This window comes from Solanum dulcamara, chromosome 6 (genome assembly GCF_947179165.1).
Source record: "Solanum dulcamara chromosome 6, daSolDulc1.2, whole genome shotgun sequence".
Lineage (NCBI taxonomy): Eukaryota > Viridiplantae > Streptophyta > Magnoliopsida > Solanales > Solanaceae > Solanum > Solanum dulcamara.
Genome location: NC_077242.1, coordinates 80,013,136 through 80,040,047, shown reverse-complemented (window position 1 = coordinate 80,040,047; position 26,912 = coordinate 80,013,136). Strand labels below are relative to the sequence as shown.

Below are 26,912 nucleotides of genomic sequence, written 5' to 3'. Positions count from 1 at the left end.
AGAATTAAATGAATAACTGATAAGAATTAAGTCCAAAATAATATCTCTAAATTTGTGCAAAAAAATATGGTACAATTTATATATATATTTTACATGACGCGAATTTAATTATAAATTGTGATTGACCGTTATGAAACACTTTTCAATGGGCTATACAAGGTGCAAATAGTAGTACCATATATACTCATATCCGTTATATTCCATAGCCATATCTACGGGTACAATGCATATTCCATATCCATTATATTTTGTAAATTGAAAATAGTAAAAAAATATCTCTATAGATTTAACATTGCGCGAATTTTAAAATTCAAATTGTTTTCATCTTAGTTTTCTCCAAAACGCATCAGAACAGAAAAAATCAAAAGTCGATTTAAAGCTACATGATGATTATATCAATATTGTTGAGACATTCAGATTTTTGGGAAAACGATGTGAAATATGAACGATACAAGAGTGATGGAATAGTTGTTGGGCAAAATATCTCTTTTATGATTCTCAAAATTGCCATTGCTGCTGAATTGGATATCGATGTGTCGAGGAAAAATATAGAAATTCGATACATAGTAGAAGGTAATTCGTCTCCATTGACTATTAGGAATGATATGGGAGTAAAATTGTACGTTGAGTTGAAATAAAAGTGCTTGATTTCTCAATGTACCCACTTTGTTTTGATACATCGAATAAAATGGATGGAGAGATATGCTTGTTTGATGGCACTTCCGATGAAATTATTTGTGTTAAAGGTTCGGTTAATGATACTCAAGCTCTTGCTTTGGTTAAAGCAAGAGTTGGTGATTCGTATTATATACCGGAATTAGAAATAACAAATTACACTACAGATACAAATAGTACTGATGTGAAGGAGAAATAATTGTATAAGGATAAAGCAACACTCGTATCTGTGATGACGAGATATAAGGTTGAGCATAATTTCAATTTCAAGGTTAAGATATCTGATAAAAAGAGGTATGTAAGTATTAGTAGTGCACCGACAATCAAGATATTCATATTTTTTTTGATATAGATAAGTAATGATATATTGTAATTTAATTTTTTGTTGGTAAATTGATAAATGTTGATATTGTATGTGTTGTTAAGACCTTTTTAATATGATAAATAGATATTTTGATACATCGATTTTAAATGATGATGATAATGTGTTTCTATTATTTTATGTTCGAATTGTTATGGCATATATAATGTATCAATAACTATAACATATATCAATCATTATGGATAATTTGTTACCTGATACAAATTATATTATTTGAAATTAACAATTCTGATTATTAAATTATTGTTTATTAATATTGTATTTTTCCTTATTTTCAGTAGTTTGTTGAATTTTTTTATGTGTGACGTTGTTTATCTGTAATATATCTGATACATATAATGCAACTATGTATTAGTATGTTTTTCAGAAGACTGCAGTTGGTGTATGAAGGCATCTTGTCGAAAAAATTTATATGTATTCAAAGTGAGGTAATTCAATGGTGAACATATATGTCCATTGAGAGATAGAAAATTAACCAAGGTCCAGGCAATTGTTGAATTTGTTAATGGGGTGACAACTCCTAAATTGATCAATCATAAAATAATTCACACCCCAAATGATATAATTGATTATTTTAGAGAAGTCTACGGGATTGATATTTCTTACCATCAAGTCTGTCGTGCTAAGGAACGTGCATTGCAGATGATAAGGGATAAACCTGCCGATGGATATAAGAATCTATCTAGATACATATATATGCTAAATAGTGTGTATCCAAATTCATACATAAGAATGCACAAGTCAGAAAATAATCAATTTATGTATCTGTTCATATCCTTAAGACCATTGATGAGAGGATTTGAGTTCTGCAGACCGGTAGTTGTTGTTGACGGAGCACAACTTCATGGGGCTTACAAAGGTACCTTTGTATCGGCAGCACACTCGATGGGGTAGGTATGTGTTTTCTAAATTATTATGAACGAATTTTAAATTAATACTCGTAACATTAAGAATGTGATACATTATTATTGGTTGCTTTTCTTATTAGGATATATATTGCCATTAGCTTATGATGTCGTGGACACGAAAAATGACTATTCATGGACATGGTTCTTCCAACAATTCAAAAGTGCATTTGGAGAGCGTGAACAAAATGTGTGTTTTATCGAATAGAAATGAAAGTATAATGAAGAGCATAAGCAATGTGTATCCAAATGTTCCACATTATGCATGTATATGACATCTTTGAAAAAAATATTTGTACAAACTTCAGGAGGAGCAAAACCACACTAAGTGATTTGTTTTATTCAATGGCAAAGGCTTATCGAAAAGAAGATTTTAAAAAATTGATGACCAAATTGGATAAAGTTGATCACAGGTTTAAAGAATATCTTGAGAATGCTGGGTATGAAAAGTGGTCAAAAGTGCATGCACCGATCAACAGAGAAAGAATGATGACTTCTAATATAGCGGAATGTATCAATGGTTGCCATGTTGAGGCGCGGAAGCTTCCTATATTAGACTTTTTAGAAGAGACTAGAATTCTTTTTAGTTCATGGAACTGAAAAAATAGAGAAATAGCCGGATATACAAAGAAAACATTAGAAAGAAGATTTGAAGAGATTTTGATTATAAACGCATCTAAATCTTCGAGAATGAAGGTATATATCATAATTTTATATATCTTATTTATCCGATAGGATGAATCAAATGTAGGTTGTTCCATCGTTTGAATATACTTTCTAAAATATATCATTTACTTTTGTATATTTGCAGGTTATGCCATTATCTGAATTTATTTTTTCAATTTATGAATCTAGACGAAGATATATTGTGTGTCTTGAGTATAAGATATGCAATTGTGAGAGATTTCAATATGATGAGATACTGTGTGCACACACAATTGCTGTTTTAAAGGGCAAGAATGTTACAAATGTGCATCCCTACTGCTCTGAATATTACAAACCAGTTGCATTAGTAAGTACCTATGAAGTTCCAATGGTACCAATACCGGATAAGGAAGACTGATCAGTTTCAAATGATGTGTTAGAGGAAATTGTCTTGCTGCCTAGATTCAAAAGGATGCCTAAAAGACTAACAAAATGAAGAAAGTTTAACCCAGATGAAAAGCTAACATCAAACACAAACAGTTGCGGACGTTGTGGACAAGAGGGCCACAACTGACGTACCTGTAATTTCTTTCCAGATGAGAAGTGAGACGTATAAACTTAGGATATGATCGTGTTAACATCGAATACGTTTTCATTTATAAATGATTCAGTTGTTAAATAACAAATTATGATAAATTAGTTTGTGTTTTTTACTATTCAGCCTCTCGATTTATTTTGCATCTTGAATGCAAGTGTGTTTGATCAAAAAGTGACCACTCTAATGTATCAGTTTTGAATTATTCATTTTTATATGATAAAATTTTATTTATTTAATACTTATTTAATTAACATCTCAAAAATATTCAGATGGGCGGATGATCCTAAAAATGTATCAAAGTTAATCTAAATGATTATATTCCCTGTTCATTATTAAATGTATCATTCAGTATATAACATAGCGTGATGTGTAACTACCAAATGCTCTAAAAATCTTTGTATCTAGCCTATTAATGTGTATTTGTAATGTATCATGAATAAATGATCTAATGTATCATAATTTAATTTTTAGGTTTTATCAAATGTATCACAATTTTGATAATGTATCATTATTTGATACTATGTATCGGTCACAATATAATGTATCAAAGCATAACTTAAAATGTATCGAATTTTTTTCATTGAGAAACAAATGTATCAATCAATGAAATCTATAATGGTTTGAATCTGTATAAATTTGCAATCAAATGTATCATCATTACTCTAAATGTATCATTTTAAATCTGATGTATTCAATCTAAGTGTAATATTTCAGAAATAACCTAATATGTAAATCTTAAACTCATGAATCAAACTAAATATTAGGGAAACAAACTTACTAATTTTTGCTGATTTAATGTACAATACCGTATTGTATAATACTAAATAAATGTATCAGTATCTAAATATTGTTTCATCTCAAATTTGTCAAATATATATATATATCTGGATAAATCAAATATATCAAACTTAAGCAAATTTATCCGTCTTAGTACAAATTAATCCACATGCAATTGAAAATGATGAAGTTACTAAGATAAACAACGCACTGTTATTTACATAACAAAATAAAATATTAGAAATATATACATATTAAAAAGTGAATTTGTCAAAAAACATAATCAACAAAATTATAAAACCAAGAGACAAAAATTGAGTTTGAGTAGTTGATACACAACTACTCTAAAGCTACCAATTTATCCTCTTTAGGGGATACAAAAATTTCTCTAGACTTAAGTGGATCATCATTTTCACTGACATATCCACCCTTAACTTTTTGAACACCGTATTTTTATAATAGAGCTGCATATCTTGAACGAAGATGATCAGCTTGGATTCCAGTTGATGGGATCGGAATTTCATCGCTAAGAAACTCGGCAAACGCAGCTATAAACACACCGCAATTCCTATAACAATTGAAATGCACATTCATATTAGCACATATAGTGACTCCCACTGTTGATACATACATTGACTGCCACTAAGTAACAAAAATATACTACGCAAATGATACTTATAGTGAAAATAAAAAATAATAAATTATTTACACGCTATCGCTTTCTTGTTGAGAGATCCCTTGAACATATTCAACATTAAATGAGATTTCTAGTCCCAGAAGCATGCCAGTTGACTTGTCATTGTAAGTATCACGAACATATCAATTAGTGGGATCTAATTTTTCAAGCAACCCACTGTCGTCAATATAAGTTGGCAACATTTCAGCCAGCTTTTTTATCTCAGCATATGGTTCTTTTTTTTCTTGAACCTATTGATGAATCTTACACACAAATAAGCCTCTCTTTTAACACAACTACAATCAAAACCCAATGATAATCACCAGCGCAATTCACAAGATTGTAGACATCGTTGACTAAATGTCATGGCAAACCGGCAGGAATAGACAAACCTCTTACTATGTTGGTAACTGACCTCTCAAGCCTAGATACATCAGCACCACGTGCCAAGTCTTCTTGTGTACTAAAATCTTGATTAGTTGAATAGTACCTTGCATGTGCCGTACTCATGTAATCCTTGAAAACACAATTTTCTGTAGTGTATCTGTAATGGTTACCATTTTGAAGCTTTGATTTCTTGCGAAGGTAGTAAAATATGACATCGATGTGCTGCAGAGTGTATCAGTCTTAATAAAATATAACACATATCTTATAAATAATGTATCTGAATTATCCCTAACCTCATCATTCCAGCATTTCTTTGGCTGAGACATCAAATAAAATCAGTTCTTGTCCTTGGAATATGCAACAACAATAGTAGTTCTATATAAAAAAACTAAATTAATTAGTTATACTAATTCAATGGATTTGCTCAACTTTAACTTACTGACAATGTAAAATTCCAACACGTTAAGCCTTAAACCAACGAACATAAAAATTTCAAATCAAAGATCCTTAATAGACACTTCTTTTACTTCAAGGTTCTCATAATGACTTTAAAACTACAAATAATGATATATGATAAAAGCATTCTATTTTGAAATATACGGTAATTAGGATTTGCACTTAGTTAAAAGAAATCCTAAGTTAAAGGATTTACTATGATTCCGCCTTGTTAAAAACGTAAGCTAAATGTATTGAAGCGACACATATCTAACAATTTTTATGTCAAAAATCGCTTTAACTTAATGAATATCTGAGAAAACTAAAAAACAAAAGCAACTAACAATTAAATCATTCATGAACAAATCAAAGTAGTATAATAGGTTTATAATTCTGATAGTTAACTTCAAATATTAACTCCCAAAGAGGAACCCAAACGTATTTTTGCTGATGTACGTCATGTAAAGGAATTCGTCTTCATCCTTATTTTTTTCGAGCAATAGTTGGAGGCACAATGCTTTTCACAAAGACAAATATGATATTATAAGCACAACAAATATTCCATGGTGAGACACATCATCATTTGATATGGTTTTGAATTTGTAAGTGTTTTATATTTTGATTTTGTCCTTATTTTATTTTTCATTTACATCAAAAATCCTTTTTAAAAATACCGAATCAAACCAAATCAAAGTTAAAAAAAATCAAATCGAATTAAATTAGTTCGATTCAATATTTGATGCACACTTTTCAAAACTAAAAATGGAAAAATCTAATGGAAGTTTGATAAAATGGAATGGAATAGCCAATATATGTGTTTGTTAAGGGAGTAATAGTAGTATATTATGTTTTTTTTTTTAGTAGTAGAAAAGAAAAAGGTTGGGTTTCAAGGATCTCTAATCCACAAAGAACCAATAAATCAAAGCCAACTCACCTTCAAAAATCTACTTCCCCTCATTTCCCCTCACACATTTTCAAATGAAATCCCACTTCTATCTTTAGATATTGAAATCCCAATAACCACATATACTTCCCCCAAACACACCCAATTTGCATTCTACAACAATTTCAAATCCCCAATATTCATCAACCTCAACACAACTCACAAAAATGGCATCAGCTCTGTTTTCTGCACCAACTTTCCAAGGTCTTAGACCTCTCAACAAACCCACAGACTGTTCCCTCTTCCTCCACAAACCCATCGCCTTCAAACCTATGACCAAAAAAACCCGAAATCTCGCTGTGAAAGCTGAACTCAATCCATCAATTGTCATAAGTTTGAGCACTGGGCTTTCACTTTTCCTAGGAAGGTTCGTTTTCTTCAATTTCCAGAGAGAAAACGTTGCGAAACAGGTGCCGTCACAGAACGGAATTTCTCACTTTGAAGCTGGAGATGTTAGGGCTAAGGAATATGTAAGTTTATTAAAGTCTAATGATCCGGTTGGCTTCAATATTGTTGATGTGCTTGCTTGGGGATCTATTGGTCATATTGTTGCTTATTATATCCTTGCTACTTCCAGCAATGGATACGATCCCAGTTTCTTTGGCTGAAACCAGGAAAAAAAAATATGATGTACTTTTTTTCTGTTGATTTTTAGGTGAAATTGATGTCGCCTTTGTTTGTAATGCAGTAGCTTTTATTTGTATAGTGCCAAAGAATTACGACTAGTACTATCTCCGTTGATTAAATTTATATATTCGTCGTAAAAGTTCATATTCAGATAAAGTATCTTTTTTTTGGTTAAAAAGGTCATCCATTTCCTTGAGACTGAATTCTATTCTATTTCATCACAAATAATTATTACAAAACTTGGATATTATGAACCAAAATTTCAAGTCCTATATGATTCGAATATGCTCCAACCATAACAACAGTAGAAATAACTATTTTAGCTCTCAAAAAAAGGCTGGGATTAAATGAATCATGGAACATCAAAAGAATAATATCTAAGAATTCATCTTTTAAGAAAATGTTTTTTTTAAAAAAAATTAGACTTTTTCTTTTCTCATGCCCAAGTGAAATAGGTTGAATCTACCCAAAACTACTTTTTGTCAGTGTCAAATTTTGCTTCTCTTTGGAAAATATTAGTTCTCTGTATATGATTGATCTACAACAACAACAATAACAATACTCTCTCATAAGATAAGTGTGGTCGGAGGTTGGTGAGTACGCAGCTTTATCTTTATCATGTGAAGATAGAAATATTGTTTTTGATAGATCCTCAATTCAAATATTTTATTCTATAGATATTTAATATTAAGGATGAATAACAATGTTGCAATCAAATTGGTTTATAAATTTGATACAAAGTTACTATATGTCTCATTTTCTAAACGTGCATACTGGGCAGTGATTGTCAGCATGCACACCATGCTGTTGTTGTTGTTTTTTTATAACAAGGGAATCCACAGGCCACAATCGTTATTTTTCGAGTACGCTATGGATTAACCCCGCTATAATATTAATGTAAAATAGCTCCCAAAAATTGTATACGAAATGCATATATGTAAATCACTCCGGTGCGACGATCACAATTGAAAAACATATACAAAGATCTTCCATTTGGGACATCCGCTCAATTAACTCGGTCACTATGGAATGTTACGGTGATAATCATACAAGAACTATTTTATCGAAAAAATTATATTTTATATATTAAGTTAAATTTATTTTTACATAGGAAAAGTAGATGTTAAAACCCTATGATTTTTAATATATTTATCTTTTTATGTTTTAAATGAAAATTTTGATTTTCTCACTGCATTTAAAAATTGTATAAAGTAACTTTTTTAATATTATGGTCACGACTCACGAGAATGTGGACAGGAAACAGTTGGGACTTACTACTTATTTCTTGCCTTACCATATATATTGTATTTGTACCATTCCCTCCTAAATGTTTCAGAATTATATCAAAAAGGAAAATTACTTTATTTACTCCCTTTTCATCTACAAGTATATAAATGTATCAACGAATTAAAATATACAAACATTTTTCCTTTTCATTTACAAAATAGAGCTAGTAAGGAAATGCCCCCCCCCCTAAAAAAAACGATATATATCTTCATCACTTTAACAAAATGATATTTGATATTCTTGTATTCTTTTTATTTTCTTTTACAAATATTACAATTTAATTAACACTAATATATTTTTGTTCCTACTCCACATTATCTTGCATGCTTCAGATACCTAGCATAGGCTACGTAAGCCATGTTCGCAAAAAGCAATTGATGCATAGAAGGTGGCGGATGATGTAATATCATGAAATTTTGATTTTGCTTTCTTTCAGACTTTGCCAACTGGTCTGCGCAATTATTTCCTTATCTGAACATATGAACCGGAGAAGTCTCGACCTCAGACAACAAAATTCTGCACTCTTCTATCACATCATGATTAGAGTGATCTTTGGCGACATCTCTCACACGATTAAGAAACATCAGGGCGTCATTTGAGCCAGTTTCAATAATCACTTTTTCAGATTGCAATTTTTCACCAGGGTTAGGACGGCATGTATAGCCCACAATTCCGGTGTAAGGTTTGACGTTGCTTTCATATTAAGTCGACCGTAGAATCCGCCTAGCCACCTTCCTTTGTCATCTCGTGCAACACCTCCAAATCCTGCTAGTTCTAACTTACGCATAAAACTGCCATGGTTTAGACGTTACTTTACTTGCTAAAACTTAGATGAATAATATGGAATGATAAGACTCTAAGACAAGTACTTATATAAAATATTGAGTTTCAAATCGTACATAGATTAGTAAATAATTTTTGGAAACAAATAATCTCAATCCTAAATGGTATAGGATTAAAGTGGAATAAACAATTTTTGAAATCATTTAATCACAATGTTTAGGATTTTTAATAAAAGTGAAGTTGCACGGTAACTTGGGCTGATTATTTGGGCCGCCGTGCGTTCTGATTGGCTTGAGGCCTGCTTCTAATTTCATTAAGTGGGCCAGGAGTTTATTTTGATACCACTATTTGGCATGTACTCTCCTTTTCAAATTTTTTTGTATACACATGTACTTCATAATGTCTCAAGTTTGATTCGAAATATCAAACTTGATACGTGATATTTGTAGTTATATATAATTAAAGTTTATTTATTTTTATCTGAAGTTTGTAAAAGTGATTAAACTGTGATCGTTTGTTATTGATTTCAGTTATTTTTACTTGAAATTCATATATATATGACTAAAGTATAAATAAAATTTGTTGAAGTGAGGAAAAAATAAATAAAGCTGCAATATATGACTGATCAAGCAAAAATAACTGAACTCCATAGAGTCATACGTGCCTGATCTTCAACCATGTAAAATTTCAGACATTGTGTTCGAATTTGAAGTTAGATAATGTCAACACTAACTTCGGATACCATATACTCTTACCGCCTTAATTTAACATATTGAGTCCCACTTATTTGACAAAAGTAACACCCCCTAAAAACGTTGTATATAGTGTTTCAATTCTCGATGAAAATGTCACTGCTTCTGTATTTTGGGTATAACTTTTCATAGGATAGACTAAATTAGGTGATTCAAATTTCTTAATAACCCCAACCTCATTACCTACAATTTTTATGAAGACCATATCTTAAGATTCGGAGTTTAAGTAGTTCAAATAAATTAATCTTTGCAAGACCTGGTGTTGTAACGAAATAGAGTATTTGTAGAAGAAAAATTATATTTCACTGTAGGTTGCTCCAAATCAGTTGATTCTTAAATGTCATGAAAGAATACTTCTATATATAGAATTCATATGAAGACATCAAATCCTAATTAGAAAGTTATCTTATTCAAACATAGCTCTGAAAAAGGATATTCCGTAAAAAGAAGATTCATCTCACCAACCATAGAATATTTAGATCCACTTGATATCACCTATGACAACAGTCGTCCTCCATTTGACATCACCCATGACATCACAATACTCTATTAAATTTTCAGATTTTTTTTATAATTATTTTAATTATTGTTAGGTCCCTCCTTCACACCTATAAATACTCACCTTATTTCATCATTTTATTCATCAAGCTTTCTTAGTAGTGTAGAAATACTATTCTGGTGATTCCTATACTCCGGGTAGTACACAAAATTCTCCGGCGAGGAGAAAAGACTAGAATTCAAGAGTGTTCATTAAGTTATTCGATTCTGAGTAAAACTTCGAATTCTAAGTATGTAAGGCTTCAATGAGAGTATTCATTTCACTCTCATGCCTAAAGTATTTTGATTATATGATAAATTATATTTATTTACCCAATTCTCTTCAAGCTTTACTCTAAAATATGTGACTGTTTATTCATGGGTTCTTCCACCATGTAGTATAAAAACTCTTTCAACTAAATCTCTTGATTTCAAGTAAGATTTTCTTATGGGTAATTCTTATTTCTACTTCATAGCATGACTCATGGTTAAACTAATAATTATTGGTCTATTTTGATGCAAAATGATTTCATATGTATGAATTGATGGTTTTCAAGTATTTTCTCTATTTAGCTCTTTAAAGGTTCTTGAAATTCATGGTGGATTGTTTAAAACATGATTTTTTTTATTAATGGATTTCAAAGTATTTATGCATATTCATTTACATACATGTTTGAAAGTTGAAGTGATTTGAACTCACCTAGTTTTACTATATTTTCAATGAAGTTTGACTTGAAAGCTTTGATTCCAAATGAATATTTATGAAAGCAATGTCTATGATCAAAAGTGAGTCTTATGGAATAAAAGAATGATGAAATGATATGAATGATGGATTCTTTGTGCTATAAGGACAATTCTTGCATATTTGAATCATTAAAGGTTTTAATGAGTTATTCCATCGAATAATGATATCTACTTGATTACTCATGCATGCACTCATTTATGTACTTTACCTTATAAATGTCCTAAATGTTTTACTTTGTAATGCATGCCTACATACTTAGTACATTCAAAGTACTAACGCATACTCTTTTGCCTACATGATATCACTATGTAGGGACCGTTGCTCCTCCTTGTTCTCCTCCACGTAGCTAGTTGAGATTTCGTTTGAAGACAACTTTTGGTGAGTTCCCATGTTCCGGGATCAATACTCTTTTATCTTTCTAGCTTATGATATGTTGAGATCTTTAGACACTTACTATGACTTTTCTTTCTATTATGATTGATGGTGAGCTAGGGACTTGTCTTAGCCCTATTAAATTTAAAAGTTAGAGGTATTGTTCGACATATGTAAGTTGAAGATTTACTATTATGATTTTCGCTTGTTTATTTATTGTCATTACCTATGAAAGGCTAAAAGAATGCTAAGAGGTTTGTTTGAGGTACTTTCGGGTTCCTCATTCGACATGTCATGTCTAGGCCCTAGATTTGGATTGTGACAGTTTTACAAAGGTATATCCTTCTATATAGAAATCTCTTTATTTTAAAAGTAGTTTTGAAACGTTACAAAATCTTCCTATATGTTTTAAATTCTATATCCAGATAAACTACATCACATAAATTATAACAAAGAAATTATCTAGAATTTGAAGTTTAAAAGTGAATTATGCATGTAATATAAATGTATTTAAAATATATTATGCTTGTTTGGAAAGAAATTGACACAATATATTATAAGTGTATTAACGTGTGTGATAAATATATTATCCATGGATAAAACTTATATTATATGATTTTTATAAATTATTCTCGGTAATATGTATTAAAATTATATTAAAACTGTATTATAAATATATTATAAATGTCCAGTGAAAAAAATATTATTACTATAAATGATAAATATTTTCTATAGTATATTTATGTAAATTTCCCAAGAAAATATGGCTGTCAAAGTTTTCCGGCGACTCCATCATCGACCAAAACCAGCTTCTCATTATGGTTTATGCAAAGTTCCACCTTTGAAAAAATTACATTTTATATATTAAGTTAAATTTATTTTTATATATAGAGAGTAGATGTTAAACTTCTGCCATTTTTAATATGTTTATTTTTTAAATTTTTAAATGATTTCAATAAAAATTCTGATTCCATATTGTATAAAGTAATTTTTTAATATATTATAGTCACGACTCACGAGAATGTGGGCAGGAAACAGTTGGGATTTAATACTTATTTCTTGCCTTAACATATATTGTATATGTACCATTCCCTCCTAAATGTTTCAGAATTATATCAAAAAGGAAAATTACTTTATTTGCTCCCTTTTCATCTACAAGTATATAAATGTATCAACGAATTAAAGTATACAAACATTTTTCCTCCTCAAAATTTTGGCCATACACCTCAACTTTCTAATCACTTTAAATTTTTTGAATAGTTTAATCAAACAGAATATCATCATTTATACTAAATCAAAGTATATAAATGCCTAGCTCTCACGATGCCACATAGGCAAATAAATCCATGAAAAATGATTTTGGCATTGATGAATATATGTAGTAGGGTCTAGGTTATAAATACTTATTTGCATTCGATAATTACAATAAACCATGTAGATTAACTACAATAGAATGATTTAATGAGGTGAGAAACTAAAAATCTATATTAATTAATTATGTTTAAGTGTTAAAAATCTATATATAAATATATATTATATCTACTAGCTTGATATAAATATTGGGTGCGAATAAAATTTTCTAAGCTGAGATCAAAGTCTTAATGCTGGTTGTTGTGTTTAATTATAGGATCTCCTCTAAGCCGTGACTCACGGTGACCTATTTCTCATTTTCTCTTAATTTGAACACTTTCGAATTGACTTATTTATTAATTTAATCTTTAAAAATTAAAATTTAGATATTTAAAAACTACATCAAAAATATTATAAGTTGCAATTCTTTTGATCTTAATATCATACCCAATATAATCCCATAAATAGAATCTAGAAAGGATAGTTGTATGCAAATCTTATGTTTCCAATAAATTCTCCGCTCAAGAAAATCGATTTTTCAAATATTAATATGGTGAAAAAATACATTTAAAAAACATATTAGAAATACGACAAATAATTTGAGATTGGGAATAATTCCTTAAGGATTTCCACCTTCATTTTTAAGGTATATACTTGCAAGCAAAGTTTAGTGTCCTATTCTTTCAATCAGGATAAATTGACAAAAATTGACTTCAAACCTATCGAGACCAACAATTATTTCCTTAGTCTCATTCAATACTGCATCAATAATAATGTATTCAATATAAATTCACGAGTAAAATAAAGTGTCCGTAAATCTTATTTTTTTTATAGAGCTAGAAAGGTTGCTTCCGAAAGACCAGACATAGCAAATTATAAATTTAAGGTGGCATTAATTAATTTCCATGGCCAAAGAGACATTCAACCATCAGTAAGGAATAAGAAAAAAATGAAGCATACACAAAGAGAATCACAACCATCTACCTGCCCCTCCATCCCAAATTATATGTGGCTTTTCACTAACCAAAATTCAAAGTTTCAAACTACGTGAATTTTGACCAAAATTTTAAAAAATATTTTTTTATCATATTAAAATGGAACTTATCGTAGTATTTTTCATCAAAACTTAATCGAAAAATCAACAACAATAACAGCAATATGTGGTCTGAAAAGAGTAAAATGTATGCAGATATTATCCTATCTCAGATAGTAAAATTGTTTTTAATACACCCTCGGCTCAAGAAGCGGCGGAGAAATGAGAACTAAAGAATTTTAACTACTTCTGTATAGGCAAACTGGAATTTTAAAGAAATTTTAAACCAAGAGATATAATCTTGTACATATTTATATACATTTGATGTTTTCCAGCAGGCTTGTTTGGACCATCATGCTTCCCATCAAGATGATAACAACCAAATCCCAACTTCAAAACACCACATTAAGGATGTTAAACAGAGAAAAAAAAAGATACAAGTAACCAAGATGGTTAATTACTAAGCTGCAATGATTAGAACCAATGGTTCCTGACCAGCTAAAATTTAAACTGATATATAGACTAAAACTAATATATTGTGAATGGCAATTCGGTGCACTAAACATCGTATATTCACACACAGGATCAGGAAAAGGCATGAATTATAGTCACAAAAATAACTTTATCGGTGCTCCAAAGCACATCTTCAAAACTTAACATTGTCAAATTGGAAAAAATGGAAAGTATTCATGATTACCAGAAAGTTCAGCTTCATGATCAGGGGGCAATTCATTGAGATCAAAATCCAGAATTCTGCATCCAGGTGAATTCAATTGACTTGATAATTTGCTGTCAGCCAACTTTGAGCTGATAGCAGCTGCTTCTTCACTTGTTGCAGCTACATTAGTAACATCGGAATTTTGAATTACCAATCTGAACTTATTGTGGCTTGATTTATGCCCACCAAGTGCTTGATGAGTTGCGAAGCTTTTTCCGCAAGTGTTGCACTTGTATTTTTCAGGTGTCGCCGCCATGACTGAAGCTGGACCGACGGAATTCAGATGCCTCAACTTCATCTTCTTCTTCCTTCTCTTCCTGTTATCGGCGATCTTCGATTCAGAAGCATGAAATTCCACAGTTTCAGCTTTGGATGTAAGAGAATTGCTGTTCGTTTTCTCCAATTCTTCCGGAGTATCATGCCGAGTAACACCAGACTCGATTGAATCTCCGTTGGCGAGGAGCATCAGATGATGAACAGCATCCTGCAATTGCTCCTCATCCTTAGAGACTGAGTTAGTGGCTTCTTCTTCAGCATTGGGCTTACGGCCTCGCTTAGCTGTCACTGACCATCCAGGTACAGTAACAGTAGTCGTAGTAGTAGCAGAAGCTGTTTTTTTCGCTTTTTTTATATGGATCTCGTCGATAGATTTCAAGTGAGGAGGATGAATTCCTCTCCATGCCCGTTCAGGATGACACCTCATATGTCCAAACAACGATTTCATCGACGGGAAATTCTTACCACACATTGAACAAGTTGGTAACAACTGATCATTATTGCAATTTTCTAAATATACTTGTTCTCGTGTTTTCGATTTTTTGTCCTTTTTACCAGAGAAGAGCTGCTTTTTGGAAGGTTGAACGTGAATTCTCATGTGACCTCCTAATGCTTTACCAGAGCCAAATCCTTTGTTACACACATGACAAATCCTTCTCTTATCATCATCATCATTTTTTGGAATCTCAACTTTAATATCTTCGTCTTCGTCTGTTACTCCAAATTCCATAACATCCTCCTTCTCATCATGATGATCTTCTAACTCATCCTTCTCTGAAATCTTCAGATTTATCCATAGCGTCCCCATGATAAAAAAGAGCACAGACCAAAATTTGTTAATTATAAAAAAAAAAATAAAATTATGTTAGCTACGAGCTAGGGATGGAGGTAACTTAGCTTAAAAGGAAACTGATGAGGCGAAAAAAAAGGGAAAATTCATGAGCTCCAACAAGGAAAGTTAATTAATATGAAAAAATAGAAGAAAAATGAGAAGAAGAAGAAGTTGAAGAGGGGGAAGGGATTAGGAAGAGTCATTCTAAAACTGCTATTGTGTGGAAAATTGACTGTCACGTTCTCAACTCAGGCATTGACTGTGGCGTGGGTAGGAAAATGAGATAATGTCTAATCACTTTTTATTCTTATAAATTTTAATTTTTTTTGGAGGTAATAATATTTTTAATTTAATCCTTGTAATATCTTGACTATATATATATTCACTTTGTTTGTGAATAATCACTAATTTTATGAGGAATTAATTACTATTTTACTTATGTATACATTATGTTAAACTTGAGTCGAAAGGTTTATTGAAAAACAAACTTTTTACCTTGACAAGATAGGTTTAAGATTCAGACTCCACTTGTGAAAATTACATTAATTGTTAGTCCATATTTTTATAATAATTTTAGATGTAACGTAAACACATATTTTAACTAATTGAAGATTAAATAGAATCGTATACTGTAAAAACAAAAAATAAAAATTTACTCATAGTATTATTATCTCTTTATTTTGAAGATTTTCCTATTTATGTTAATTATTATTGATGATTCGTTTTGTAGGATATGTTTAGAAGGTGAATATTATTCTCAATCTTTTAAGATTTTGAGTACAAATCAAACCAAAAGAAAAGAGGTAGCCTAATCAAATGAAAACTCTTGTGAATTCAAATAACTTTGGTATTTATCTTCATAGATATCCCCCCACTTATTTTTACTAAAAGCTCTACCCAATTAAATGTAAAGTTTTGTCAAGGAGTATGAAAGTTACCAAAACTCTTTACATAATTTTTTAACCGTGTGCATTTAATTTTTTACTTTGAATGTGGAAAATAGTTAGTCATTACCTTAATTAAGTGGTCATTTACTAATTGTGTGTTTCTTAATAGTCATGCCTTTATTCACACCGCCCAAATCCACATATTAATATCCATAATTCAATTTTCAATACTCCCTTCCGTCCCCAAATAGTTGTCATATTTTGTTTCTTTAAAACTATTTTGATTTATTTTTTAAATTTAATTTAATTTAATTAATTCAATATTTTAAAACTAATGATTATGTAACGATAAATTGGAATTTTTCTTATATCAACATAGTAAAAGAATATATTTTAAAACATTGACCAAAATTTATATTGTTTAATTGTTAAAAAACAAAATGTGACAAGTATTTTAGGATGGAGTGAGAATTGTTTTTTGTATTTTCATTATAAATCTCTCTCAACGACTTAAAATTCGTCATTTGAACTTTGATGCATTAAAAGTATAAAATTAAGGATGGAAATATCTTTGCATCTCAAAATCTGATGTGAGATGTGATTTTAGAAAGAAAAAAATTGTGCTATTACTATAAGAACATTTTAAATGAAGCGTCATGATCGGTGAAGAACCACATAATCGATCAAGACTTGCTTGTGACCAAAGCATAGGTGTTATATGGGGTACTAATTCATCTAATTTCTTAAGAGTTCATTTAATTTGGGAACAAGTTATCTCAGAATTATTATTTCACCACATTATCTTAATGTTGGATAAGAACAACACTACAATTTCGAAATACGCAAGTTCCGAGATAAGTTATTTTACGATGAGATAAATTCATTCTAAAATTAATTTTAAATTAATTATTCATTATCCCTCGTACCAAACAAACCCTTAAAGTGTAAATTATATTTGATTGGCTATATAGTCCAGTCAAATAACGTAGTTGGAAATAATATATGGTGGTACACTAAGTATTAAATAGGAGGAGGATACTATAATTAGATAGCAAAACAAAAATTGTATTTATGGGATCATATGTCAGTGCCAGATTTTTATCCTCCTTCTAAAGTAAATAAAAAAAAAATGCCCCGTAATTCCTTAGAAGGAAAATGATACATAACTGATCAACTACCTGTAATTTAATATTTACTTTAACATTTAATATTTTTCATACTAAAGTACATAGTTTATTGGTCAAGACTTCATTTCATTAAATATGTCAATTAGAGTATCATTTTTTTCTTATATAATATTTCGTAATACTTTAAATTACAAGAATCAATATTATAGTGATTGTTACCTTTAGAAGACATTCAAAGTTAAGACATTTAAATTTAATTATTTGATAATCTAATTAGTTTGAGCTTGAAATGTTTAATAAAATATCTGAAAAAATTAAAAACAATTGTACAAAGTCAATCTCAAGATATGAATGATTCAAATTGAAGTGAATTAAACAAATTAAGAAATAAAAAGTAACTATAAATTTAACTGTTTACGAATTTTTATTATAATTATAGCAATAATAAAATTTCAAAAATATGTGCGTAATAATTACTAAACGATTAGCAACGACCTATAACAATCAACACATAATTTTTATAAATTCTACTTAGGGTTTCTTCCAAGTGTGCTATTGGCGGTGCTTCACAATTAATATTAACATTTTAACATATGTATATGTACCTCCTTCATCTTTTGTCTGCTCAGTGCTGTTGGTTCTTCGTTTAATCGGTCGAATTTATTTCTTTTTTGTATGTTTTCGTATTGGGGGATTTTTGCTTCTTATTTTTTGGGTCCTAAAGCCACTGCTTTAGTGGCTTTAGAGTTGAGCCACCCTTGTATACAAATTTGCAAGTTCATCCACCTCGAAACAACTCCAGCCATGCGGTATTTGAAGTTTCTATGGCTGAAGGTCAGGCTTTTCTGCATGAACTTCAATCATGTGCTTGAATAAAGACTTGACAAAATGAGAAGTAGGTATTTCAGCCATATCTATAAACATCTAAAACAAACTAATCTAACATTTTCAACATTAAATGATAACGATGCTGATGATAGAAAAAAAGAAAAAAGAAAAGAGAAAAAGGGACTTCTCTAACATTAGGTGGGTACAAGTTCATCATGATCAAGAGACATCTGCATCAGAAACAGTCCGACGACAACGGCCAACAACACCAACTGTATGAAAAAACACCAACTGTACTTACAGACTTTCTTCTGTAGCTTTAGCTTTTCATCAGTGCTTGCTAAATCTTCACAGTAACTTTCCAACTTCACAGCTTGTGTCTTGAGCACTGTAGCCTTTGCTTCGGCATCTCCTAGCATGTGCACCATCCGTGCTTGTTCTATAGCTAAGGTCTTCTGTTCTTCCAAGAGGGTAAGTTGATCCACTGCTGCACTACTCAACTGTTGGGCTGTTGTTGACATTGTCAAATACTGAACTTCAGCTTCTATTTTCTGTCTGAAGAGACCCTCGAACTCGCTTTCAATAACCTCTTCTTCACTCTTTGAGCTACTACCTAAAATGGCTTCAAGTTCAGTAATTCTTGCTTCCTTGGATTTAACCAGGTCAGCTGCCTTCTGAACCTTGTTTTGCAACAGTAATATATTCTGCTTTAGGCTAAACACTTCAGACTCCAAAGAGTTAAGAGAATGTTGAGCACCATTCCAGTTCTGTGAAAGAACGGATGCGCTTGGTCTAGGGAAATCTGAGTCATCTGTAGTAAAAGTTGAAGGTATACCAACATCCTCAAGCGAATGACCAGAGATAATATCTTTTCCGATTTCTTTGAATTTCTGAATTTCTGTGGAGAAAGCACAACAACAAAATTAGTCTCAAGTGCATGAATAATAAGAAATTGAACGAGTTTTTTAAAAAAACTTAATGGTTTATCTGATTAAATTAGGCAGACAGACGAGGAAAGCTCAAGTAATATGCTAGTGAACCACCAAAAATCAATGGATATACTTATCCAGTAAACAGATCAGTAAAAATTCTTTAAGCATAGTAAAAACATAGACATAGAAAAGCTCATCCAAAAACAAGAACATTCACAGAAAAGGACCTGGTCAACTACTTCAAATGATATAATATGTACTTCCCTTTTAATGTGCTTCTGAGGTCAAACAGGACCAACACCGACAACCAAATATCCTTATATGTTCAATGATAGGGATTACTAAACTGGTAGTGCAAAGCACCTAAGTCTGACCATCTAATGCTTCAAAAGCAAGAAACAATTTTTATTTTTGACCAAGAATCTCAACCTCACATAAAATGACTTTTGCTTCTCCGTAATTTGTTCTATCTGCAGTCTTGTGTAAAGAAAGGTTTTTGGATGGTTCGTGCAACAGGAAAAGTCCACAAAACCGTGGGAAGGGAGACATTTGGATGGAGTGAGAGCAGGCTAAAATCCCAAATAAGCCTCATAAAGTAGTTCGAGCCACACAAGGCGCCAACCCTGGGAACTAAAATGCCTATCCATCTTAACAGTACCTTGTTTGCAGAGAGGGCGCCTCTTTTACTGAGAAATGGTTAGGCCTTTCTTACCCATGTGTCCCAAATGTGATGCTCTCTTGCCTGCGAGGCTAACTTACTACACTGGCAGGTCAGCTCTGAATAACTATTCAGCAATAAACTTAATTCTTCCATAACCAAAGGAGGTGGGATTGATATCCTAATTTTATTTTCTCACGGTCAGAAATTGAATTCTTCAAACTACAATCTCTACCACCCCAAGAACATCCTATAGCAGGTTAAACAGATTTAAATGGAAGGTCTGGATGCAGATAAAAGAAAGTTAAGCGTACTTGTGTGACACGGAGGGTCAGAGAAGGAAGTGGTATCAAGTCCAGACAGACACAGAAAGACAATAAGCTTATGCAGACTGTTTCCAATTAACATGAGATTGAACTTCATCGATGGTTTGCTAGACATGCTTTAAGTTAAAAGTGGCTTCTGTATCAGTAAATACATTCTCAACAAGATCCACTATTGCTAACAGAAATATATAAAATATCAACATCTTCACAGTGTAATCCTGAAGTTATTATACCAACGATAATATTAAAGAAAACAGTAAATTGCAAAATACATGACATTAGGCACATAAAAACTGTTTTATCAAAAAGAAAAGAACAATATGGTCTGAGATGCACACACATACAGCATGATAACCAAATATAAATGATTAAATGCCTCCTTGAAGAGGAGAACGCATAGCCCATCTCCAAATGATTCTTTATGCATATGTACATTACAAGGATTATAAATGCCACCTCCTAAAAAAGATTCACTGACTAATAGACTTGATGTTATTGTTCCTATAATGATGCTAGCACATATTTCTTGAGTGATGCCCAAATAGGAAGTGTCAAACATAAGAACCATCCTCTTAGCATATTGATCCAACCAGAAAGACACCACCTAGTGCAACATACGGAATATACAAAGTAGAACATATTTATGAGGCAAATCATTTATTACATTGATATATATCATTTAAGCAGTAGTAAAGTTGAAATGTTCAACAAGAACTAAGGATGTACCACTAGCAAGAGCTTCTTGAGCAGCCTGGAAGCTGAAGATAGATTCCATCAGTGGATCGTGATCAGTAGATGAACCGTGATTCTCACTCTTCTCTTCCTCAACTTCCCATGGAGATTCAGCAGCTAGATCTTCTTGTGACACATTTTCAGACTCCCTATCATTTCCTCTCTCGAGACCAGCCTGAAGTTCCTCAACAATTGGTCTTTCTCTGTCCTGAGCTTCATCACTGGATTCTCCATCATAGATCATTGACCTTTCACCTTTTGTACCATTACTTGTAGCAAAGTTACCCTGCATAAAGAGAAAATTAGAGCTTTGCGAGTCAGATTCCATGCTGGACCGAGAGTTTTGCTTCTCGATTTTGACCCTTTCTCCTCTAGGCTTTTTACTAGTTTCAGCCCGACCTTTTCCCTGATGAGGTTTCTGAGCTGATGTGCTCAAGCTCTTCCCACTCAAACTCCTCAACCAATGCTTTTCAGATGGATAACCAGGGGGCACAGGTGCTTCATACCTTGCCTTTGGCGCAATAGCTGCAGTAGAAGACCTACTACTCCGATCCTCGCTGTTCTCTGATTCCGATACAGCATGGAAAAACGGCCCAATAGCCAAACCAGAGTCAGCGATTACACCAAAGCCATCAACCAGAACTCCAGTATTCCTGAATACTGCATTCGTAGATGAAACAGATCCATCACTTTTTTGGATCCTTCCAGCAGAAAAATTTACAGGTTTTCCTGAATTATCAACCTCACTCGCCAAACCCCGTTTCAACAGCTTACCGCTGTTTACACTACTATCCCCATCCTGACGCTGTGCGTCCCTCTTCATCCTTTTCCATTTCTTTAACCCGAACCCCTTAGTTGTTGGAGAGGATTTGACCAGCGGAGTTGAATAATCCTCAACCTCCTTAATTTCAATTCCCTTGCCTTTTACGTCATCTAAATTATTATTATTACTATTATCCCCAGGAGGACTAGACCCATTACTACTTTCTACCTTGGTTTGATTACCATTTTCAAATCTTGCCGGTGTGGTCATTTCTTCATTATCCTGGACCGATTTACTAGCTGAATTTTGATCTTCCAAGTCCATCACTAGAGAAAAATGTATATTTAATTAAACCTTTTTTTTACGAACCCAGATCAAGATCGAGAACAAACAACCATCATTCCAGCTGACGGAGAACAATTCAAACAAAATTTCTCGCAATATCAATTATGATTTCTTCGATAATTTGCAGCTTGAACAATCATCATATGGAACAAAATTGAATTCGTTCATTGTAAAAATTTGTACTGCAGATGCGAAAAATTAGGAAAGGGAGAAGCAATATAAGTAACTGAGCGTACCTTTTCATTCATTATTGTGCTGCATTTCCAAGAGATTTTGATGAATTCGAAGAGAATTGAGATTATGGAAACCCTAGAACTCGAACGGATTTGGGAAATTTATAGCCGCCTGGAACTGCTAAAATTTATTGTTTTTAAGCGTATAACTATAACTATTCCCTCGTTTCCATTAATTATGCTCCTAATTCGAATTTATTTCGGAAAGTCTCACCTTTAAAAATAAAAAATACTATCTATCAAAAGTATTATACATTCAACATTCTATTCCGAGATTTATGATTTAAAATAAGTGAATACTTATTATTACATCATAATCTTTATTGATGAATGCATCATAAATACTAAATAAGTTATATTCAATTATAACATTCAATTCAAAAGTGTAGATATATGTGGAAACTTCAAAAAAATATAAATAATGTAATACAATAAATATATTTAAATCGTATCAAAATAATATAAATTTTTTAGAATAAAATAACATTCACGAGTTTAATACATTCAATTCAAAAGTATAGATATATGTGAAAACTTCAAAAAATTATAAATAATATAATACAATAAATTTATTTAAATCGTATCAAAATAATATAAGTTCTATAAATTCTTTAGGATAAAATAACATTCACGAATTTAATTATTTGCACGTACTAAAAAAGGTATAACATTTAAAGTCAAATGCTAAAAATCAATAGAACAATAATAAATTACTTCAAAACCCAAAGGTCTCGATAATTTTTTATTATTATTTTTCGTCTTAGAGGAAACTATATGAAGTGGCAATTACGATGATAGGGAAAAGCACTAAAATACTTGTAAATTTAATTGTTAATTACCGATAATACTAATCCAAAGGCTTTGACAAATTTCCCTATTTAAATTTCATTCATATTCTTAAAAGTTGTACATATGTAGCCTTAGAAAATTAACTTTCAAAATAACGTTAGACTCGGATTTAATGTTTGTTTATATATTGTTCGACCTTACAAATAAGATTAAGTTATCGTGCATCTAACATTTATAATAGATCACAAAAAATTAAACAATAGTCTAACGTTTTCTCATATAAATTTCAGTTCATCAAAATGAATCTTTAGTTATGGTCTAAAATGTTTATAAATTATAAGAGAAATAACAGAAGGTCATTTATTAAAGGAAAAATTAGCTAATTACACTCCTTTATTTATCATATTTTTCATTACTCTCATCCATTTTAAAAAAATTCAAAAATTCTTTCTTTTCATCTGGATACATTAATTTAGTAATCTGGATACATTAATTTTGATTCATAAATTATCTCTATGTTCAATGTATCATACTTTAAATGTTACCTACTGATATATAAAACTCTAATTAATGTATTCGAATTACTGAATTAATGTATCCGAATTACCATATTTTTAAGAGATTTCTGTAAATTGAAAAATAGTGAAGAAACATTGTAATTAACCCTGTAATTTATGTAAATCATACATTATTTATTAAACAACTGTTCATTAAAGAGATAACCCGTGAAAACTTTACCATGGAAATGGGCAAGTCAGCCATTCTTCTTACCAGGCCCAATAAGTCATTGTTTTGGGCCATATCTAGCCCGTACTCGTAATTTTGATAGAAAAAATTATTTGGGTAAACACTTTTTAATAAATAATTATTGATTTTAGCGATATTTTTTATTTATTACTATCTATAGCAATACTATGATAAATCTGATATGTATTAAAAGTGAATTATGCATGCAATATATTTGTATTATAAGTGTTTTAAAATATATTATGCTTGTTTGATAAGAAATTGACAAAATGTATTATAAGGATATTAAAGTGTATAAAATTTGAATTATATGTGCTTTATTGACTATTTCGCTAATATGTATTAAAATTATATTATAAATATCCAATGAAAAAAATGTTATTGTTATATATGATAAATATTTTCTTAATATAGTATATCTATGTAAATTTCCCATTTTGATAGTCATCTTTATTTATTTTTAAAAAATGAAAAGGATACTTTTATTAAATAACAAAAACTAGTATATGATTTAACTGTTCTGGGATATTAAATACTATGACGAAAAACAAAAATAGTAAAATGAAGATTGTAGAAGCAGAGCTAGAAATCATGAATGAATGATAATTGATCGATCTGTGACATGCATTCATTAAAAAGATAAGTGTATCATTTATCTTTATCGAGCAACTTGACAATTAGAGGGTAAAGATAAATTATACTAATGACTATCTTTTTTTAAAGTAATATGTATTGACAATAATGTAAAGCTTTATTATTATTATTTTTTGAGATTACTATTTAAATTTTATCGCCGCTAACTCAATATATAGTACAAATGTAAAATAAGTGGATATATTTTGATTTGTGAGGTCCAACGAGCAAGTCTAGATGGACTTGCTTTTAGTCATAGTCAATGTGCACTTGGCTTTCTATGTATTTTTAGTATGTGTATATTAATGCTATGTGACATGACTACACATTACCATAGAATTTAAAATTATCATAAGTTTACTAAATTTAACTATTGTACTCAATTATTTTTTTTAAATGAAAATGACCAAGAAAGATATAAATAGCTCTATAACAATGTTGTTTGTTTAAATTTTTTTGTTTGTTATAGTAAAATAACGCTATCTAAATTTCAAAAAAGACTTAACTAGTATAGTAAAATATTGTTATAAATAATAACGATTATCGAAATATTTGATGATATATGTGCATGTGTATATTTCTCCTATCCTTCTTGACACTTTTTATATTTTGGGGAAGTGTAAAGATCAATATACAAATTTGTAGATAAACTTGTTACATTCAAAGTAGAAATTCCAAAAAAAAAAAAAAAAAAGGATAATGACAACTGTACCAAGACACTTAAATGTTTTTTAATTGGTTCAATGAATTTAGTTGGAAAAAAAGAAACACATCAACATGGAACTATTAAACTAATTTCAATCAAAATCATCACCATGGAACTATTAAACTAATTTCAATCAAAATCATTTAGTTCCAATCAATCTAAAATTATATGTCTTGTAGTGGAGTGTGGAGAGACAATTTATACTTTGCAATCCAATTACATTCCAATAAAATGGGGATTCCATTTCCAATATATTACCCATAAAATAATTTTATGCCCTAGTTGAATAAATTAAATGGTTAATGCATGTTTACATTCTCCAATTCCTTATATTAAAGTAAGCGTGACCACCTACTAAAGAGTTTTTTTTTTGTTTAACTTGTATTTAAAGAGGTTATAGTTGAATTAGTGCATTTTGTCGTAATTTTCTCTTGAATTTTAAAAAAAAGAAAGATACATAATATATATAAAAAGAGACGTATTAGATAATATAGAAATACCTAAAAAGGCATTGGTTCATCACTTAATCACATTTAACTTTTTATAGAGATATTTCTAATGAATATATTTTGTCGAATTTAATTTAAAATATACTCTATTTTTGTTTTGACGAGTAGCTTTTTCCCATGTCTATTTAGTTAGTGAAACATTAGTCATAATCAGAATTCGTCGAAGGGATTAAAAAAAAAACATTCAAAAAATGAATGTAATTATTAGGCTGAAAATTCAATATTACAACACATTTGCACATGATTTTTTTAATGATTCTATAATTATTAGAGAAAAGAAAATTCAGGTGAGATGTAGTATATTAAATTCCAACACCAATTAAGAAGTATTGTGTGCACATGGAACAGACAGGTTGTAAGAATAAGAAATGCTAAAATGACAGATCTTCATGAAACTTATCATAAATCATAATATCATCATAATTATTACAAATAATTTGCTTAATCAAAAGTCAAAATGAAATTAAGCCAAGAAAAATAATTGTAAAGTAAAATAAAAAAAAACTCAAAATAAAGATTCCAATAAACTTACCGACAAAAGTTCAACTAGAGGGGTTACTGTTTAAGTCAAAGTAGAAATTTCCAAATGTCAGTGCCATATTATTTGAAATTTGATGGATAATAAGTCTGACTCTTTATCGTGTCTTGTTTACGGTAAGAATCAAACATGTAATACGTATCTAACTCATACATATTGAAAAAAAATTAATTATTGGCGTATATGATCTAAAATTTGATGGATAATAAATTCGTCTCTCTATCATGTTTCAATTAAGTATCGACCTTTTGTAGACACACTTTAAAACTTCATAGGTAATAAGCCCTTTTTTTATATATCCTTCTCCATTTAAGTATCATCCTTTTATGCACAATAAATTAAAAATCGATATAGTATCTCTTTATTTTTCTGTACTTAAATATCAATATTTTATTTATGATAAAATTTAAATTTATAACGTGCG

General features: G+C 30.5%; 3 protein-coding genes and 1 pseudogene across 3 annotated transcripts; 2 read left to right on the top strand and 2 right to left on the bottom strand.

Annotated features, from left to right (window-relative positions):
* Positions 1-386: 386 nt before the first annotated feature.
* Positions 387-1,951, top strand: LOC129893021 (uncharacterized; annotated as a pseudogene).
* A 4,483-nt stretch (positions 1,952-6,434) lies between these two features.
* Positions 6,435-7,148, top strand: LOC129891701 (photosystem I reaction center subunit V, chloroplastic). The gene has a single exon (XM_055967153.1). The coding sequence runs from the start codon at positions 6,591-6,593 to the stop codon at positions 7,029-7,031; it is 441 nt and encodes a 146-aa protein (XP_055823128.1). The 5' UTR covers positions 6,435-6,590; the 3' UTR covers positions 7,032-7,148.
* Positions 7,149-14,427: 7,279 nt separating this feature from the next.
* On the bottom strand, positions 14,428-16,015 carry LOC129893199 (zinc finger protein ZAT9-like). The gene has a single exon (XM_055968689.1). The coding sequence runs from the start codon at positions 15,709-15,711 to the stop codon at positions 14,572-14,574; it is 1,140 nt and encodes a 379-aa protein (XP_055824664.1). The 5' UTR covers positions 15,712-16,015; the 3' UTR covers positions 14,428-14,571.
* Positions 16,016-18,635: 2,620 nt separating this feature from the next.
* LOC129891700 (WPP domain-interacting protein 2-like) lies at positions 18,636-22,763 on the bottom strand. The gene is made up of 3 exons (XM_055967152.1): positions 22,570-22,763; positions 21,220-22,314; positions 18,636-19,475 (listed from the first exon to the last, which is right to left on the bottom strand). The coding sequence occupies exons 2-3, from the start codon at positions 22,310-22,312 to the stop codon at positions 18,772-18,774; spliced, it is 1,797 nt and encodes a 598-aa protein (XP_055823127.1). The 5' UTR covers positions 22,313-22,314; positions 22,570-22,763; the 3' UTR covers positions 18,636-18,771.
* Positions 22,764-26,912: the final 4,149 nt, after the last annotated feature.

Coding starts and splice junctions, on each gene's coding strand:
- LOC129891701 (XM_055967153.1), top strand. CDS start 6,591: ATGGCATCAGCTCTGTTTTCTGCACCAACTTTCCAAGGTCTTAGACCT.
- LOC129893199 (XM_055968689.1), bottom strand. CDS start 15,711: ATGGGGACGCTATGGATAAATCTGAAGATTTCAGAGAAGGATGAGTTA.
- LOC129891700 (XM_055967152.1), bottom strand. CDS start 22,312: ATGGACTTGGAAGATCAAAATTCAGCTAGTAAATCGGTCCAGGATAAT. Junction 19,476..21,219: donor TCAAGAAGCTCTTGCTAGTG/GTACATCCTTAG, acceptor CTTTCTCCACAG/AAATTCAGAAATTCAAAGAA.